Here is a 19,488-nt window from a genome sequence, read left to right as displayed (position 1 = left end):
ATGAAGATTTTTACAACATGGACTTCACTATACACTAAGTAAACCCACCGAATAATCACTTCACTTTATGTTAAATAAATACCCTGAATGAGCAATATTCTGCTCAAGACAAAGCGATCTGTAAAACGCAAGGCAAGTGCAGTTGACAGAAATTGACAGAAGTTCTCTTTCATTGAATTACACTACTGTCACAGTTGTAAAGTTCTATGACACATATTCAAATATAACACCAGATAGTGGAGTAAAGTAGCAGTTGGTAAGCACCTATGCATCCATCAGATGAATATCTGATAAGAGAAAGGCAGAACAGGCACAGGCTTAGCCAGAGGTAAATAGTAAAGCAACTAAAAAGAGATTTCTAACAGAATGGCAAGTGTAACTGTCATTCTAACATTCTTCTCTTTGCTTTTTACAATTATACTGTGCAGCAAATGTTTAAGTTTCAATGTTTAGTCAGTAAATCTCCTTGATTCTTCCTGAGATTCCTTAGGCCTTTTCTCACAGTTGCTTTCACCTTCCTTGTAAAATAAAAAAAATAAAATAAAGCCCTGTTCTCTGAACTCCAGATACCCCAATCTTAAGGTCAAGGATGTTTTTGCTACCACACCCATTTCTTTTAACCTCTCTATGCCCTTTGATCAAGGGCTGTTGGCGTAGGAAGAGCCTCACTGCAGTTGATATTATCTGCAGCACTACAGCAGAAACGTGAAACATTCTTGCTGCCAGCTGACACAATACTGAGTTTCTGCAATGTGCTGCAGAACTTTTAAAATACTTTTAATCTACATAAAAATGGACCAAAGAGACAAGACCAAAATAAAACCTCTGTTCTAAGAGTTAAACACTTCATGTAATCCATGGTGCAAGATGAAAAACACACAAAGTAAACCTCCCCAAACGTACAAAAAACCAAAACAAAAACCAAAAACAAAACACCAAAAAAGACACCCCCCAAACACACAAAAAAAGGCTGCGATTACTGCAAAACCATTACAGCAAGAGAGTTACTATCCTAATATCTAAAAATTAGTGATAAACATTTTAATATTATGCACAGTAAGCCTCGGCTCATGGGGGAATCTTGGTATTATCACTGAAGAAAAAAAAAAAAAAGGCAAAAAAAAGCAGACAACACTGATGTGTCCACTTCTCCTTCTGAGGATGTATTTTCTATATTTTAAAATCAGATTTACCTTTAAGAGTATTCTGAGTATATTCTCCTATTGCACTGTGCTAGGTACATTACAGCTCCACAAATGCTGCCTGATTCAACTTCCTGCCAATTAAAAAAAAAAAAAAAAAAAAAAAAAAAAAAAAAAAAAAGGCACACATCCACACATCCTCTTCCAAAGAGCACTTACATCTTCTTAGAACATCCACTGCTATGCTGAAAGTTGAAGAAGACAAGGTAAAATTGTGTTCAGCATGAGCAGAAAGGTTTGTTATAGTTTTAGTTGTGAAGGAATTGATTAATTGCAGACTGAACCTGTCTCCCACACAGGAGGATGCTCACCTTTCTAATGTTCTCATGATTTCTTAAGGTGAATGATGAATGTCACCATCATTTTATATAAACTTCCCCTCTTTATGAATATTCAAACTATAGCACAGCTAAAGAGGAAATTTGCAAGATTAAAAATTGATGACTTCCAAGTCTGTACTAAAATCTTTCAGTGAACATTTCTGGGATATAATAAAAGTAATCAATTCACTTCCATTTCACTTTAAATCCAGAGTGCACACGTACCATAGGAACTCACTGTCAAGCATAAAGAGAAAGCAAGGTCCACAAGACTCAAGCTTATTCATGTTTAACCTTCTTTTCCAGAAAGATGTTAAGAATGTCAAAATAATGAGTTAATAAGCTAAATAATTTCACTTGACTGCAATGGGCTAGACTTCTAGAATTAGTTATCTAACAGGTGCATTTGTTTCCAGGAATCCTCTTGCTGAGTACCCTGAACTAATATTTGCAATAAACAAAATATACCTTGCACAAGAGGTTTGATAAAAGTTGACTTTATCTCTGAACCAATTTCTCACAGTCACATAAACGACTGTCCAGTTACTAAAGAAGGAGGATAAAGCAGAAAAAACACACGTGATGGCTCAAACTCCTCTTCCCCCCTCAAACTGGCATTCATTAAATTTTCATGAAACAGCAATCTACATGTACTTATATAAGAACATATATTTTATTGAAAGACACAAAAGTCAAAGATCTTTGCAGAGGACAAACAATTATAGGACTCTTACATTCAGTCCAAAATGAAGTATTAAAAGTTCCCTTCTATAGCAGCAATTTGATTCCAGGAATTTCAGTGTTTACAGCAAACAAACACAGTCATTACTTATTTTTTATATTTTCACTACAGTTAGCAGACATGGGAACGTTTGCCTTCAAGTAAATAAAAAATTCACAAATATAGTCTCTTCACGTGATGTATTACAAGATTTCTGGTTTTTAAATGGCATGTCTGCAGTGTTCACAAAAACCATACCTGAAGACAGTCATGAGCAAAATTCTGTTAACACTGTAAGACAACACAGTGTGGATAAAACGTGTTTTAGCTGACAAATGAAGAATTCCAAATTTCTCCTTTACTAGTGTATCATACTGCAGAGAGCACTGCAATATACACCACAGATTTTGAAGGTTAAATTGCTGTATCTACAGTGTTTTCCATCTGTATTTATTATCTGCTTACTCTTTTATCAAATTTAAGTTGCAGCCAGCTTAACTCCATTATGTCATTATATCTGCAAACAATTCAAAACATTCCAAATATGATGTGCCATATTAGTTTGAAACATTAATAAGAGTATTCTATCTTATTTTTATTTATTTTCAGAGAAATACTTACTCTACTTGGTCTTTAAAACCATTGTTGAACACTCAGTACGTGGCTGAACAGAAGTAGTGTAGAGCTAACACTTACCCAAGGGTTACTGATGCAACAAACAGTAAAATATTTAAATTACCTTCTCATAAATACATCAAGAACAGAAGGATTCCTAAACATTCCTTCTTGGATACCTACACTGCAAAATAAGTATTCTTTTTATTTATTTTTGGCTGGGATTCTTCATTACTTAATGCCTGTGCAAATAGATAATTTGTCTTTTATATCTTTTCCCTTCCCAAAAGACTGAATGTTTTCAGGATGTTTTCAGAGAAGAGATGTAAAATGTAAAGCCTTTCAAAAGTTTTAAATATAAACCAACAAAAATCAAGGCGCTTAATAGTTACATATGAGCAAAGAAAATTATTACTGAGAATAGTAAGGCCAAATCACAAAGGGTGATTATCAGCAAGGGTGCAATTGGTGGAAAAATCTTTCTTTTACAGCTTCGGTTTGAACTCGCCAGAAAGAAGCTTTTTCAACATTTCAGAATTTTTTCCTTCTGGTGGTGAGGGCCATCTGTCATGATCTGAGGAAAACAAGTAGAAGAATTTACTTAGCTGATTGAGAAACTTAACATTTTACTTTTGTCTCCTCCCACTGCACAATTTCAGTCACCTGAAGGGCATTATTTTGCAGCCCATTTCTTACCAGGTATTTCTAGGGCATGGCTGTATAAACTCTGGCCACCGTCCACGACCATGGTTATCCCAGTTATGAATGATGCAGCTGGAGACAGCAGGAAACATACTGCAGGAGAAATCTAGCAAAAGAATGACAATTTTAATCTTTCTTAAACTGCTGGGAATTGTTCATGTCAAAGAAGCTTGTGAAAACTTTTACAGGCAAGATATAGTAACATTTTCCATTTAGTAATGAAAACTGTAACAGCCATCCTTCCAGCCACAAACATCAAGCATTTAAAAGAGGAAAACCAGTAAGCTGTCACAGAGCATCAGATACCAAAAAACAACAAAAAAAGGTTGATCAGTTTATCAAAGATGCACACTCTTGGTGGAAGAGAACTAAGTGCTTTTAAGATACACATTTTTCCCCTTAATATTAATTCTTTTAGTCCTTCCTGCTGAAGTCAATTTTTCAAGAAATAATATCTAGTATCAAACATTTCAGCTGCAAGAGACAGCTGAATTAAATTTTCTGTATAACAGTGACTACTGGTTAAGTCTCTCACTTGGCACAACCACACATAGGTACAGGCTTTCTTCTTTTTAAATATTCCATCACAGTGCAAAATGAAATCTTTTTTGTTCTCCATAGAATAATGTGGCTTCAAAATAGAGACACAGAAGTAGGCATATCAGAAGCATTCTGAAATACATTACCTCCTCGGGAACAGCCGACCTCTTGGCAGGAACCTTTGGTATGCTCTTTAACCACATCATTACACCTTGTTCTCCATAGTTTGCAACAGCAGTTTCTGAAAATACCAGTCCCTATTTAAAAACAGCACAGAGAAACTTAAGTTCTCTTGCATACATTTGAACTGATCATTCTAAAATTGTGAAGTTGTCATTACTGATTTTTTGTGAGACTGCACTAACTAAAGAGCACTTGAACACAAGTTTTTGAATGTAATGGCATAGTATAATTTATACAAGAAGGTAATTTGGCTGCTAGCCACATCTCTGTTCAAGCACAATAATTCTGATTATTCCAAATCTCCGCTCTCACTTCAATAACAAAAAAGTGGAGTATAAAAAAACTCGGGCTGCTTTGAAATTACAAGCATTTCATGTTAAATTACAGCAGGAAACTACAAGGCCCCAAGAACCAGTTCTCCAAAGTTTTTTGTCATCTGTAGGAGCACTAGACTGATTTATTGTGAATTTCAGAAGCAGAGAGATTTCAGTCAGAATTCTGACTCTCCTACTTTACCTGCTGTAGAAGTAGAAAAAAGATGACTGTGTTTGCTCTGCTGACAACACAGTCCAATTTAGTTTTGAGAAGGAAGATGGCAATGTGAACACAGTTATATCCACCAGTTAGGACAGAACTTTTATGACTCAAGTTTAAGTAAAACAGCAAAATTTGAATTCACCCATGAAGCATATACTAAGAATTTTAAGATACCTGTATAATGTATGTGAAACTATTTTTTTTCAGAAAGCACACTTACTTCCCTCTCTGTGTATCCATTCCCTACAGGTTACTCTCCTCCCATAAAACAGTAACAATTTTGTTTTGGTACCACAGACCTGAAGAGTCCAGAAAGGTGACAGAAGTATTATTGTAACCACAACATGGACTTGTTACCAGCATAGTAACAAAGCTAGCAAATACTTCAGAAAGAGCCAAAGCCCTGAAGTGCTTGCTTGTCAAAAACTTCTTCTGACATGTGCTATAATATCTAATCAGCATGATTCATTAGGTAATTAGCATGCCTGAAAAGTATATTCACATAATAATGCTGTCTTAATTACTTACTTCCCCAAGACTTGACAAATCAGAAAAAAACAGATAAACAGGAAATACAAGTCAGTAGATCTTAATACTGAACACATCTCCAGATTAATTGGGTCCCACAAAGGTTACATAAAAGACTTTACCTGAATGATTAACACACATCTGCCATTAAGCATTCTATGCTATGCCAAACAAAGCAAGCCAGATGTTTTAGGACAAAAGGCACAAAAGAATATACAGACATTCTACAAAAATTGTAGCAAGATCTTCCTAGGGATCACTTAAACAAACATGATGCTTCACTTATGACACTCACTGTGAGATAAGCTAAATTCTGACTGTAGAAGTAGCTGGACAAAGCTTAGGTTTTCTCTTTTAATTTCAAGGGACTAAATGTGCAAAATAAATTGTGGATAAGAGAGAATGACAACAGATCACACATTCTCACATGTCAAGGCTAGAGATATAACTTCTCTATCTGCAGCACTACAAAATGTATCTGCACTTTCTATACAGTTATTTAAAACAACTCTACCTGCTGTCTACTTCCTCAGAAATCTGGCAGGCATATTTTAGCTGACCTGTATAGTGGTTTTCTGTCTGCATGAATTTGATAAGAAAAAAATCAAAACACACATTTTTACATATGATTTCTCTGAGAGAAGGTACACTCCAACTACAGTCTCTTTATATGCCTAAAGCTAAACTAAGTTAACACGTAGGAGACAAAGTAAAAGGCATTATGTGAGGCATTCAGAGATTTTCAAAATAAGTTTGTAAGCATAGGTGGAAACCATTAGCATACCTGAACCTCAAAGAGAGAAAGTTTCCTGAACCCAGAAGTAAAGTATCCATTACTGAAACATAGAGCATTCAGTAACTTTATGTCAAGGCTTTGTAAAACAGGTCACCAACTCCTACCAGTATCATTTCATTTAGCTATAAAAAACCTAAAAACCAAATGTGCCAAGTCAAGGCAGAAAGCAGAAGCAATTTTATCCCACATCCTCTGACTCATCATCTAAAAGTACAAAACACTGTCAAGTGGTCCAAAGAATGCAGTAAGAGAATTATAAATAAACAAATACATAAATAATCCACACACAGTGTGGTAATAAATTTAAAAATCCATTTTGCTCCAAAAGTTCTACCTATGAACATGTGTAATAGCTAATTTTAATCAGATCATTTCCCATTACTTACAGGGGCAACACTGTTGATTCTAACTCCACTGTGTGCCCATTCTAAAGCTAAAGTCTTGGTTAGATTATCCACTGCAGCTCTTGCGGCTCCTGAGTGCCTACGGAGAAAAGAAAGCAAAAGGAAGCAATCTGTTCCTTTAGCTAAGTGTCCAGGGTTAATTCTACTGCAGCCTCACTTCAGAGTGGTTTTCTGTGGCTGCACCAAGCATCTGGAAGAGAGAGACTCTCTAGTTTCCAAGTTTGACCATAGCTTCACTGTATAACCAAGCCATGCTGCGATTTCCTGTCATTGCTACAAATACTTAAAATCTCTTTCCCAGTGCAACATGGGGAAACTCTACTGCTGGAGGAGGCTTATAAAAAGAGAAACAACTGAAGTTCAAACCGTGTAAACTACCTGTAGACTGCACAAGTAAAGCAACACTTGGAAGAACAGTGGCCTGAAAGATTTAAACAATCTGACACATACAATTAAAATAAGTTACTATTCAACAATTACTGTAGGTGGATGGAGTTAGAGACATGAGAGTCAGAATGAACTCCTACACCTTGCCGGACTTGTAAAGGCATATCTTTTTCAACAGTACATTTCTGCCAGAAGTTTCAACTCAATTTAATTTGGAAGTAGTTTTGTCTATCCATCTACATACAGTGGTTACTTAGGAAAATTTTTCCAGCGTTATTCAGAACTAGCTTCTTTTTCCTCTTAGTTCAACTCAAATTGAAGCATCTTCAGCCTATTTGCAATGACAGTTGAACCAAATACCACAGTGGAAATACTGAAATAACTGTAGCTTCAGCACCACCGTGTGGATCTCTGTATTTATTCCGTACTGTGAAGAACAAGCTAGTGAGAAAATATTCTGCTGTTCCTTAAAAATTGTTGTCTTTGAAACCATTCAACCCTGAATGAGGACAGAGATAATGCAACACTTGCTCAAAATATATTTTAATATTTCTTCAACAGAAACTAAATTTCGAAGTTTAAAAACAAACAAACAAACAAAACCCCAAGCAGAAAAGGGAGCCATTTCCAATTAAAGCTTCAATGGCAAGTCTTGCTTCGTAGTTTCTCACAAACAGGTGGAGAGAGACCAGAGATGTCATCTGGATTAATAAGAGATCCCCACACATACAGGCAAGTGATACTCTTGCTCTCTCTTGACCTAACTACTATATTTCTATACTCTGCTGCTGCCCAGTACATATCTTTCTCAAGTGTTTAGGAACAGTTAGTCCTTCTGGGGAAAATATAGGCAAGTGTAAAAAGAAAATATATATTACGACATTCCAGGAAAGCCATTTCTCACGGCAGCAGTAATGTTGACAATGGCTCCTCCATGTTCCTGCATCCAGGCATTGTACACTGTATGAAGGAGGAAGAGAACCTATAAATATCAGAAGAAATGCATACAAATGAACTTGCCAACTGGAAAACAAATTTGGAGTCTTAACTGCAATCACACTACGCATTTGTCACACTGGTTTAAAAAAGCAGCCTGTTGTTTGTACCACAGCCTGCCAATCCAGAGGTAAGGCCATGAGGCAACAAGGGTGGTCCAGGAAAGACTCAATGACTAGAAGAAGCATTAGTTGGAAAAGAAGATTTCATGTTTCCATGTAAATTACTTTAATTTCCACAATCCAAATGCTATCTGAGAATGACATACCACACTTAAATTCAAGCCTAAATTTATATCCCTGAAGAAAGTATTTTCCTATGTTACACACAGTGAATACAGGCCACAAAAGTGAAGTGGTTTTCCTATAGTCTTTTAAATGAGTATCCAAGTCAACTGACTTCCCAAACCTGGCTTTAACCAGAAGATCATGTTTGCCTAAATGTATGTTTCTGTTTAGGAACAAATATAATATACCATTTAATGCAAAGCTTCAAAAGAGATTTAAGAAAACAAATATCCACTGTCAGATAAGTGCATGAAAAGAAGAAGCTAAGGAAACTTCACATTTTTTATCTTCTGGTATTACTGTAAAAAACAAAACCAAATAAACACAAAAAGCTTAATGTTCAGACCTTACCTGCTTTGCAACAATAGAAGGTCCCTGTCAGATTTGTGTCTATCACAGCATGCCAGCCTTTTGCACGGATGGCTTCAGAAGGACTTGCAAACTGGCCCCCTCCATTATTCACCAGGAAGTCAATCTTCCCATGCAGTCTCAATGTAGACTTCACCAAAGCTTCTACCTGAAAAAGAGTATTTGTTAGTGTGGTACGCTGATCAAGGTCTACACCCAATTTTGTTCTCAGATAGTATTTTCTCCCTCATTTCCCTTTTCAAAGAAAAAGAGGAGGTCAGCCTTCAGAGAGGCTGTAAGATTGGTATGACAGGTTTAACCAGCCAAGAAGCACTGGGCTCTATCCATGTTTACTTAGGAAATTGCTGGTATAATGCAGGTGCTGCATAAAGTACCAGCACCCAAAGAAGAAGAGGATTTAAGCTACTGAAGATCTGTAAAATAAAACAGACACTAAAGCCCACTACATACGGCCTACTAAGAATCTCCTGATGCTCTTCAGAAGAGTGGGGACGTTCACATGAGATATGCTAAGAGTTCTATATAAGGTAGCTACTGTTATTTTTATTTGACCATATACCTGATCATTTTAAATAGAAAACACAACTCATCTTGTGGATTTATCATCCTTGTCTACAAGTTTAGTACATACACTACAGCTCTGACATATGAGTTGGCAATAGCCAGTCTTCTTACACAGAGCAAGAAGGTTACTACCCTCCAAAACATGCTAACATACCCTAAAAAATGCTGGAAAAACAAGTTATCTATTTTAGCAAAAATATTATTGCAAGATAGTATTAAGAACTCCATTGCAACAACTTAGTAATTTATTATTTATCTCAAGAAATGGGACAATATGACTGTTTCCTATTTACATCATCAATCATAACTAGATACCATGCATCAGTTATTCCTACTCAAGCATGGATAAAAAGATAATCTAGCATCTGTGGTCAGAGAAAAACAGAGAATAAAAATACCCAAAAAAACAAACAAGTGGAGCAATGCTGCTCACCACTCAAATAGATTGGGCTAGGGGAAGAATATCAGTCAGCCTTTCTCTGTATTGAGTTAGCAGTAGAAAATATCAGAAACAAAAAAAAGTGTAAGCAATGCATTATTTGTATCCCACACTCAGTGTTACCAACCCAGTCTCATAAATAGTTACCTTACATCTTTTATTGCTAACAGCATAGGATGGTTTAACAGGATAGTATGGATTCTGTAAGGATGCATATCTTGAAAGAAAAAAAAAAACCCTAAACAAACATATAATGATTGAAAAACTAGTGCCTGCTGAGAAAAAATGCCTTAAAAAATAATTTTGATACCTAAACCCAATCCTCAAATTCTGAATGTCATCTTAGTCACTGCAGGTTGTGGAATGTGAGAAAAAAACCCAGAAAACCAAAACATCAGTGACAGCAGTACTGATACTTCAGTATCAGTATTGAAGTATCACTACTGATACAGCTACTTCATAGCTTGTAAGAACAGCCATGCCACAAGGACATTCTGGCTTTTACTTTTGTCTTGTTGTGAGCAAAGTCATGTCTGGCTAGGCAGCAAAAGTTATGCTTTGCTCAGCAATATCAAACTCTTCTCCCTGTCAGTCTGAGAATCTTGCTTTGCATATGATTCTCTGTAAGTAACTGAAATATGGGCTCATTTATGGAAAAAAAAAGTTGGTTTCAGTACAAAGAATATTTGAACAGACTAAGGCTATTCAGACTGTAGAAAGATGTGTGTGAGAGAGAGAAAGAAAAATGCTAAGAATGACAAAAAGAAAAGACAGAAAACAAATTAACAAAAAAATTCGCTGAGAAGAGACATTAAAGCAAGTTTTCAACAGCTGGGCAAAATGTATGTTATATACTATAGCATATAAATCCAAAATGGTTCATATGTTGCTCTTAAAGAACTACGTGTTGCACCATATTCATAAAATTAAAAACCCAACAACAAACACATTTCAGTTCTGCTTTCTGAAAGCCAGGGAAGGCCAGAAGGCTCTTCTGTGACAGCTCAGATGGCTTCAACTGCAGCAATCTTCACAACTGTTCCATGCTGTGGAAAAAGCATTACTGCAGTGCTTCTCCCAGTTACAGTAAATATGGTGACAACTGCCAGCAGCACAGGGAGAAGGAGGGTCTGGTAGAACACATTTAAATCACAGTGACTAGTACTAAAGAGGATTCCTAGTGCTATAATTAAAAAATCTACTAGGTATGAACTTCTTAGAAAAGCTATTAAAAACTCTCTTTGGAAGCAAAGCATAACTATATAAGGTAGAGCTACTCATTCAGGACATTCTTCTGAGAAAGACAGAAAAGAACAAAATCAGGCACTTCACACATAACTAGAAGATTGGACTCTGCAACAAGGAACTTTTGTGTGTGACTGCAACTTAGATGTATTATGCAGTAGCATAATATTCACAGATAACTGAGATGACAGTAGTCACTGACTCAGGGAAAAGGGACAAATGCCCACATGCATTCACAGGTCACCCCGAGTCACTGAAATACACAGGTAAACAACCCACTACAGAATGTTAGAGATTTGTGATTTGGTGGCTAGAATTAAGAGGCATTCTGGCACAGTGGTAACAGGTATTTTTACTGTGTTACTGCTGTGTTATTTAAAAATACAACAACAGGAATCTCTTATCCCCAACTCCCCACCAAGCCACAGTCTTTCACTACAGGCTTCACACAGACAGGCATTAAGTATTTATAAACCAACTGAGCCTATGTTAAGCTATAAAGTTTATTGGAAAAGAAAAGCTACTAGTGAACTCAGACACAAGGTATGTGCTAAGTAGCACTGTATTGAGTCTGTCTGAAGTTGTCTTGTTGATGTCCAAGTAACAGATTTTACCCTCGGAGTCTGGTCCAGCAGCAGGTTCTGTCGCTGGAGTTCAAGTATGGAAAGGAGAAATCGTGAACAGAATTCTGAATTGCTGATTTCAAGAACAGCTGTGGCCTACCAGAAGTACAAGGTTTTATCTTCCATTTACCTGGACACATAAGCTTCGACTTATCTAGGTGCCAGTTAAAGAAATGTTTGTCCACAGAGTACAGCAAAAAGGTTTTACAAGTGTAAGGATTTAAAGAGTACAGCTGCCTGTCTCAAAACACTGTCAAGACCACAGAAGGAACTTAACCATAAAATAATAAGCCACCAAAGCAGGAACTTGACAGAAGCAGAGAAGGAGGAATTTGCAACAGAAAGGCACTAATTAGCAGAGGTAAGATCGAGTTAGCACATCTTGGTTAATGCATCTGGACAAAAGTGACCACTGTGGCAAACTGTGAGAAAGGAAGCAACTGCTCATACACATCACCCCAGGTTACAGAATGGCACCTGTGACCACCCCATGGATACTCAAAACTTGCCCTGTATGAAGGTGATGCCCCAGGAGACTGACAGGACACCGCTCCATCCACGGCTCGAGACTATCATCTGCTTGGTCTCTGTCTCACCCTCCCCCTTCCTCCCCTTAATTCAGGCACTCATTCCTCATGTCTTGTATGTCAACATATTTTGCTGTAGCTCAAAATTTAAGACACAAAAAAGGGATAAAGAAAGATACATATGCACACAGAGCTGTCTGGTTTGCATCTCAGCAAGAGCAAACTGATCTGCTCTCAACACATTATGAGGGCAGTGCCAGGAAGTATGCAAACAATAAAAATCACTTCAGCTTCATAATCACTAAGAAGCAACATCTCTCACTATATACACTCCAAACCACAGGAAAAGGGAACAGGTGCACAATGGTTGCTCCAGGACAAAGCCCCATGACAGAATACAGATATATATATTCTGATGACAGAGTAAAGAAACCTCAGGTCCTTATCCCAAAACCCTCTACTCTGCCATTTTTAAAAATAAAATATGGAGTTTATCCTTTACAGAACACTCAATGGAAAACTAGTCAAAAGCAGCAGCAAGCTCATGACAAAATAAACCCGGACAGGTTACACAGAGGTTGAAAATTCTCCATCAAGCAGGATTATTTTTTGCACATTAAATAAAAAGTAAGCTTTGCTAGAAAGCAAAAGGGCTTCTGAGGATGAAGATTAGAGACTTAAAAATGTGAATTCATTAGGCTATTCCCATGATATTTGCCATCAAGCTTCTGAGCAATTAATTCACTGCATCTTCTTTGCCTCTTCTTAGGCCAGAAAGAGCTCTAACAAACATCCTGGACTACATGATGAGGGATGAACCTTCTAATGCCTGAATTTCACAGATCCAAACTAGAAGCATGAACCATGTCATCTTCAAAGTAGGTCAGTTACTTTAAGATTTGCAATAGGAGGCAAAAAATAATATGGTGATTTGAAAGCACCTTCATCTTTCTTAAATTTTTCCCTATTCAAAGTCCCTCCCTCCAGTTTATAAAATTCAAACCAGGACATAATTTATAGAGGCCTTTAGAGAAATACAGAACAACTGATAGAGAAGGAGGGATAAAAAAAATGGCATTCTATAATAAGAACAAATGGCTTGTTTCTACAGGTGATCAGGGTGGCTTCCTTTAAAATAAAGATTTACTCTTAGAAAAGACTTCAGTGAGATGTCAGAGAGAATGACATATAGATGAATTATGTATTCTTCAGGAAACTTCCTGGGCTTTGAAGCTTGTGATAGATCACTTCTGACATCTAAGGGAGCTTGAACTCCAAAGTTGGGTTTTTTTCCTGTTGAAACATTCATAATTTTTTCTCCTGCACATGTTCTTTGGTACCTGGTGTAAGAGCTAAGGAGGATGTAGTGACTCACAAGGAATTCTTGCAGAGGCTGTTCCTCTCTACCCACCAATGTGCTCCCATGATTTCTGAGGGAAATACTCTTCACTCATACTAAACTGAAAGCAAACAATGAGTTGTAACGTTACTACTGAGTAGTACACAGAGCCAACACAGCTGTAACCCGTCTCATTTCTTTTGTGAGGGAACCCAAAAGTTTATGTGCCCTCTCATCCCCTCAACCACTGTAACAGGAAGCTCTTCCTGTATCTGTGAAAATACTGAAGTCAGTTATATTACTGCGTTACCTCTACTCAATATTTGCCTCCTAGGCTAGAAAAGTCCTTAGTGACATCTTATACAGATTCCCATTCCTATGACTCCAAGTCTCAGGCACTAAATTTTAAGTTAAGAATGGAGTAGGTTTTGAAAGTCGATGCATAATACTCTTTGAATCAGAGTAAAAGCCCAAAGGTTTTTTTTCCAGTAGTTTCCACAAGGCAAGCAAGTGCAAATTACAAAAAAAAAGTACTTTTAACCATTGCTGCTCTAGGAAACATAATAAATAAGCAATAGTAAGCAGTGGGATGTGGAAAACCTGCCATACACCTCAGTTCTGATGGTTTTTAGCAGTGTAAGTTAACAGTTGTTAATTTGACTTTATCTAGTTTCAACTTACAAACCAAAGTACCTAAGTGTAAGGAAGTGCTATCCTCAGTACAAATTTAAGAGCTGAAAACACAAATTTCTGGTCCAACAGTAAATTTAGAAATTAAATAACACATGGCCAGGATTTAGCAATCTTTGATAATCTCAGCATTAACAGAACAGACCCAGAAAGGTACAAGCTAAAGAACAAAAAAATCATAGGATGTCTCTAACCAATAAAAAAATCTTGTCTTGGAGATGGGCATCTGGAATAGAGAAATATTTAACACGTAGACAAATTCATATGTTAACATGCAACAGAAATTGCATTCCTTATTCACACTGTCAGCAAAAGGCTTATGAAATTTTCATAGCAATTTTTTTCTAAATAGGAGTTCAACAGAAATAAGATCAGTTGGAGAACTGAAGTGACTCACACTATAGGACTAAATCAATGACTGAAAAGTTGAAGACTAGAGTTTAATCTGCCTTTTTCCTCTGAAGCCTCTTTTCTATTGAAATAGACATGAAAGGACAATTGTTGAAGAAAACTTCCACTGACAGGAGACATCCAGTAGAAGTTTCATTAATATCATATGAAAAGTTCTAGGAAAGTTCTGGTGTGTCTGTAAATGGGTAGAGTTTAAAACTCAAATGGAAACAGGACAATTCTATGATAAAACTGGAAAGTAATAGCAATGACAGAAGTTTCTTCAAGTATCAGTATGGCTACCCATAACACAGAATAATGCCTAAACACTTTACACAGCATTATAAAGAAAGCTTGAAATGCACCTTTGAAAATTTCCAAAGCCACTTAAGCCTTTTTTGTCAAAGAGGTATGTAGCCACTTAAAAAGGAAACAAAGAATGAATGGCAGTTTACCTCATTTCACCACCCAAGCAAGCCCCAAACCATCTCACAGAATGCTGCAGTTCCCACTAATCAATTTCAGGCTGATACAGAAATAATATTCACCTGCAGAAGGTTATTAAGCATGCCAGAGTACTTTCTGCAAGAAATATCTGAAAAAAAGCTTAAACCTTTTTTCCTCTTTACCTCTTTTCCTTCCTGTAGCTTTAATCATGCAAGTTGCCCTCTGACATCTGCCATAACCTATTATGTTGCACTGCTGATGCCAGTAAATACACACCTAAATTCACTGGTAGGTGAAGTGACATCCTGCACAGCCCCAGGGTTCATCTCCTCCAGGAGAGAAAGTCTGAGTAGATGACTATAAATATTTTATGGCACGAAGTGTTCCACAAGGGAAGAAATTTTAATTTTTATTTCTTTTATGGCTATATATTAGGATATTTTCAAAATCTTCATAGCTACTGAAGAGAGAATTTGAGAGGTTTAGAAAAATGTAGCAATCAGTGGTTACTGGAAGATTTTCTAGCTGTTTTCAAAAAATTAAAAATCCAACCTGAAGTTGGACTTTTAAATATTTAATTACAGAGATAAAAAAATTAGGAGGTGCATGCAGGCTACTGAAGAACCTGTATTACATACTTTTGCTCTTGATCTTCCATTTTTTGTAATAGGAAGAAAAAAAATTTAAAAATCAACTTGAATAGTAACAGAGTTTGCAATGAGGCATGCCCCAAACTGTAACCAAAATTTCTGATATGGCTAAATATTATATATCTGTGGAGTTTTTTGCTTTACTACAAGCCAAACTGACAATGCAGGGCACTTCTGTCAAGTCACAAGCATTCAGATGCCATGCCATGCCTTCCTGTTTGAAGGAACTATTCTGAGGTCTCCATCTTCACAAGTTTACACCCCCTCACTTCTGTCACAGCAATGTGACAAAGAATCATGCTAAGTGGGCTCTGGCTTGCTGTAGAGCATGCCAGTTCCAAGGACAGAGAGATTTCTGTGTCTTCCAAAAATACCTGAAATATTAAGCATGGTCAGAAAAATATTTGCCAATATTTACAAATGCTTTATTGCTTAGGTGGCTAACAAATGTCTTCCTTTGGGAAGCACATTTATCCGGATCAATTAAACCGAGATCTGCTCCACCTTTCCCCCTGATCTGAGCTACTTTTGAGAAGGCCAGAAATCTTTAGAGATGTGAGAATTTATACACACAATATGCTTTTGATATGTTAAGCCCCAGAACAAGATCACTAATCTTTACCTCTTCTTCTTTGCGGATATTGCACTCTATGGGAGTCACTTGGGCAGGACTCACGGAAGCAAATCTCTTATTCAGCTCTTCTGCAGCAGCTTTTAATCGGTCAAATTTACGAGAGGCGATAACAACACTGCAACCTGTAGAGACAAAATGAAACATCCTTCAGCTAACACCATTGTGCTATTTTTTGAGTAACATCATGGAGATATCTTGTAGGATGTGCATTTATTAGTCACTGACTAGAAAATACAGTGTTGAAGTTCTTGCAAGACAGAGAAATGACTGATGTCAGGTGCTTCTTAGCAACAAGATCCCTCTGTGCCAGGAAAAGAGCAATTTAAAAAATATGTCCACAAGGTTTCCTCTTCTTCCTGCAGAAGGAAAGATAGCCTGTGAGTTGCAGAGTCAGCAACGCAGCTTTCAGACATCACTTCTGCTGCTTCTGCTCACAGCTGCCTCATCTATCAATTAAGTGATTTAAAGATGTTTCAGCAGGTCTTGATTACAAAAAACGCTTGCTCCTAAAACCAGAAAAATAATCTTTCCATACAACTGGCTGTAATTTGACTAGCAGTGAGTAAATATAATGGTCTGCTTTTTAACTCTACAGAGACTGAAGGAAAGGATAATAGCCTCACAAGATTAATCCCTATCTGCAGTCTACAGACAGTGGAAACAGAGCCCTCCCTGTGGCACTGCAGAATCCTAGCTGCAGAAAGGAGAGAGGAAAAAAAAATGGCAAGAGCTCAAGTACTCTTTTTTAATTTATTTTTTTAGCATTTGGAGGCAGGAGGACTCATTTTACAGAGAAAAAACAATACAGGTGCCAAATTTAAGTCAAGCACTCACACTACAACCAGTCTAATTTCTTCTGTCACACTAGTGGACTCAGGAGAGCTTTAAGGCTTCAGCAATTGCTATTACACAGACTAAGCCAAAGGACACCAAATTAATTCCTAGTGCAAATCCAGCAGGCATGCAATTGTAATGGATAAGCAAATTAGTAGCCAAGCAGGCAAGGAGGTCTTGCTCCCAGTTTGCTCCTTCCATAATCTTAGCATTTCAGAAGTAATCTCTTCTTCATATCAGGTCTGCTGCTCATCTGCTTTAATATGAACCATCCTCAACCAGCCAAAAAAAGGGAAAAAGTTAACATCTTGCCGGGTGTGGGGATTTTTTCTCCCCCTCTGTTGCAGAGTGGAATTTGGCCTCTCATGTGATCAAGCAAACACCAGAATCAACTCAAAATAACTAGTGGGAGGAAAGAGCAGCAAGCTGTTCATTTGACTCAGGTTGTCTTGTGAAACTATTTATTTTTAAAAATATTAAAAATAGAGGAGTTTAATTCTTCCAGAGGGTAGTGTTACAACTACATATCCTTAAGAATAAGAACTTCACCTTTAATTAGTGGCCATTAAAACAATACATCTAAAGGCAGTAGTCTCTGAGGTCTCCTGTGTGGTTTTTTTTTTAAATTAAGAACTCTAGTCACTTGCACAACCACCTAACTAACACAAAGTTCATAACATGCCACACACAATTACCAATTAACACAAAACACTGAATCACAGTGGCCCAGTTGTATTTACCAACTAAAGTGTTTATTAATACACACACACAGATATATAATAAGGTCCAGTAAAAGACTGTATTTTTGCTAATTTTTGCTAATACTAATTGGGAGAAGGAGAGCTTCTAATCACTGAAGAACACTGTGCAATACTGTGGTGACACTACATCACTTAATCTTCTTCACAAAGAATGACCAGACCATTTCCTGATAGGGTCAGGGAAAGGGGCACATGTTTCCAGACAAAAGGTTTAAATTTGCCCAGAAGGCCTCAAAGGAGACTGGTTATATAAACAATGTATATCATGACTGACATTATCTGTCACTGCTCCTGTAAGAACCAGCCCCCCTTACCTGAAATGCAGGGTATACAAGGAAATAGTTCCTAATTATCATCTTGTCAGGACTAGCCATCAAGCCTACAGGTAAGGAAGGTTACTCAGTCAGTCTCAAGCCCTATATAGCTCTTTCTTCATTTTTTCTCATGTGCTTTGTACAGATTTGTTTTCTATTGCGTTCTATTTAGGCCATTATGGACATGCTTTTGTTACTGTATTTTGCTTGAGAAAAACAGCAAAGATCAAATTAGGCACAATTTTAAGGTAACTGGGTAACATCACCAACCAACAGTGCGATGATGCTTAAAAAGCACCTCTTTAAAGCTGCACGTTAAGGACACCCCCCAAAAAAAACCCAAAAAACTTAGTTCTTCAGTAATACAAAGGTAACACAACTAATGCTACGTTCAGCTCCACAAAGCAAGTGGAAAGCTGCAGCACAAAGGCCAGGAGAGGCAGAGATGCCTCCCAGCACTGCCTTAACAAAGAAAGCTCTTTACTATGCAGTGCAGTGGCGCACATTCCAACAATGCAAACCGCAGGAGTGTGACACCGAGATGTAACACTAGCGTTGGTATTCTGAAGGCGCGGAATCTAATCACGACAATAAACTATCTAAACCCTTGCATTGATGTTGAAATCTGCAGGAAAGGTGCTGCAAGGTCGATGTAGAAGTCATTTCTATCTCTTCTGGTCTCACATCAGAAAGTCAGGAGACTGTCTTTCACTCTAGGTTTTACCACTTCTCTGTATTCAGCGTGGAAAGAAAACCTACGCCGTGCATCATGAAGATATTCTTCAATTTCAGGACGTTCCTGAAATCGCAGACACTGGGAGAAGCACCACGTCCCTAATATGTTACTGTGTGGGCAGCACTTCCAGGATACTGCTCTGTCAGGATCAAGGTTCAACAACTTTGTAAATCCTCCGCTTAAAGCAAGATGAGGACTCACTGAAGGGAGAATCTGAGAAAAAAGGCCCTGGCTTAAGATAACCCCACTGACCTCTGTGTTTAAAATAGCGAGTTTTTTGCGGGCCAAAAGGCACAGCCCCACATCAAAACCTCACTTCGTGCCCCTTGCTACTCACCGACCCCGTCACAATGTCCCACCCACGGGCACCTCGCGGCCCGTCCCCGAGCGCCGTCAGCCCCCAGAAGGCAGCACAGCCCGGGGGCGCTCCCTGACGGCCCCTCGAACTCCCCGTCCGCCCTCCCAACACCCGCCTCGCCCCGCTGCCCCACTGGGGCTTCCTACGGAGGCCGCCCCGCGCCCACCTAGCGCCAGCAGGTCGGCGGCGATGGCCTTGCCGATGCCGGTGCCGCCGCCGGTGACGATGGCGACCCGCCCGCGGAACAGCCCCGCCGCCAGCAGCCCGCGCCCCGCCGCCGCCATCTTCCCCCTCCCTCCGTCCCTCGCTCCCTGCCCGCCTCAGCCGCGCCCGCCCCCGCCGTGTGACGC

At 38.2% G+C, this 19,488-nt stretch overlaps 1 protein-coding gene across 1 annotated transcript; it reads right to left on the bottom strand.

Moving 5' to 3' along the window:
- Positions 1 to 2,176: 2,176 nt before the first annotated feature.
- Positions 2,177 to 19,428, bottom strand: PECR (peroxisomal trans-2-enoyl-CoA reductase). Its single transcript, XM_066323014.1, has 8 exons — positions 19,305 to 19,428; positions 16,124 to 16,257; positions 8,570 to 8,735; positions 7,814 to 7,895; positions 6,531 to 6,627; positions 4,247 to 4,357; positions 3,555 to 3,666; positions 2,177 to 3,432 (listed from the first exon to the last, which is right to left on the bottom strand). The coding sequence occupies exons 1-8, from the start codon at positions 19,420 to 19,422 to the stop codon at positions 3,344 to 3,346; spliced, it is 909 nt and encodes a 302-aa protein (XP_066179111.1). The 5' UTR covers positions 19,423 to 19,428; the 3' UTR covers positions 2,177 to 3,343.
- Positions 19,429 to 19,488: the final 60 nt, after the last annotated feature.

The sequence above is a fragment of the Sylvia atricapilla genome, chromosome 7 (genome assembly GCF_009819655.1).
Source record: "Sylvia atricapilla isolate bSylAtr1 chromosome 7, bSylAtr1.pri, whole genome shotgun sequence".
In the NCBI taxonomy this organism is placed as follows: Eukaryota; Metazoa; Chordata; class Aves; order Passeriformes; family Sylviidae; genus Sylvia; species Sylvia atricapilla.
This window is presented reverse-complemented; position numbering and strand designations above follow the sequence as displayed.

Excerpts from the sequence above, each read along its gene's own strand:
- PECR (XM_066323014.1), bottom strand. The coding sequence starts at position 19,422 with ATGGCGGCGGCGGGGCGCGGGCTGCTGGCGGCGGGGCTGTTCCGCGGG. Across the intron at positions 7,896-8,569 it reads CTTCTATTGTTGCAAAGCAG|TGTACAATGCCTGGATGCAG; the intron begins GTAAGGTCTGAA and ends TCCTTCATACAG. Across the intron at positions 3,667-4,246 it reads GGTCGGCTGTTCCCGAGGAG|ATTTCTCCTGCAGTATGTTT; the intron begins GTAATGTATTTC and ends TTCTTTTGCTAG.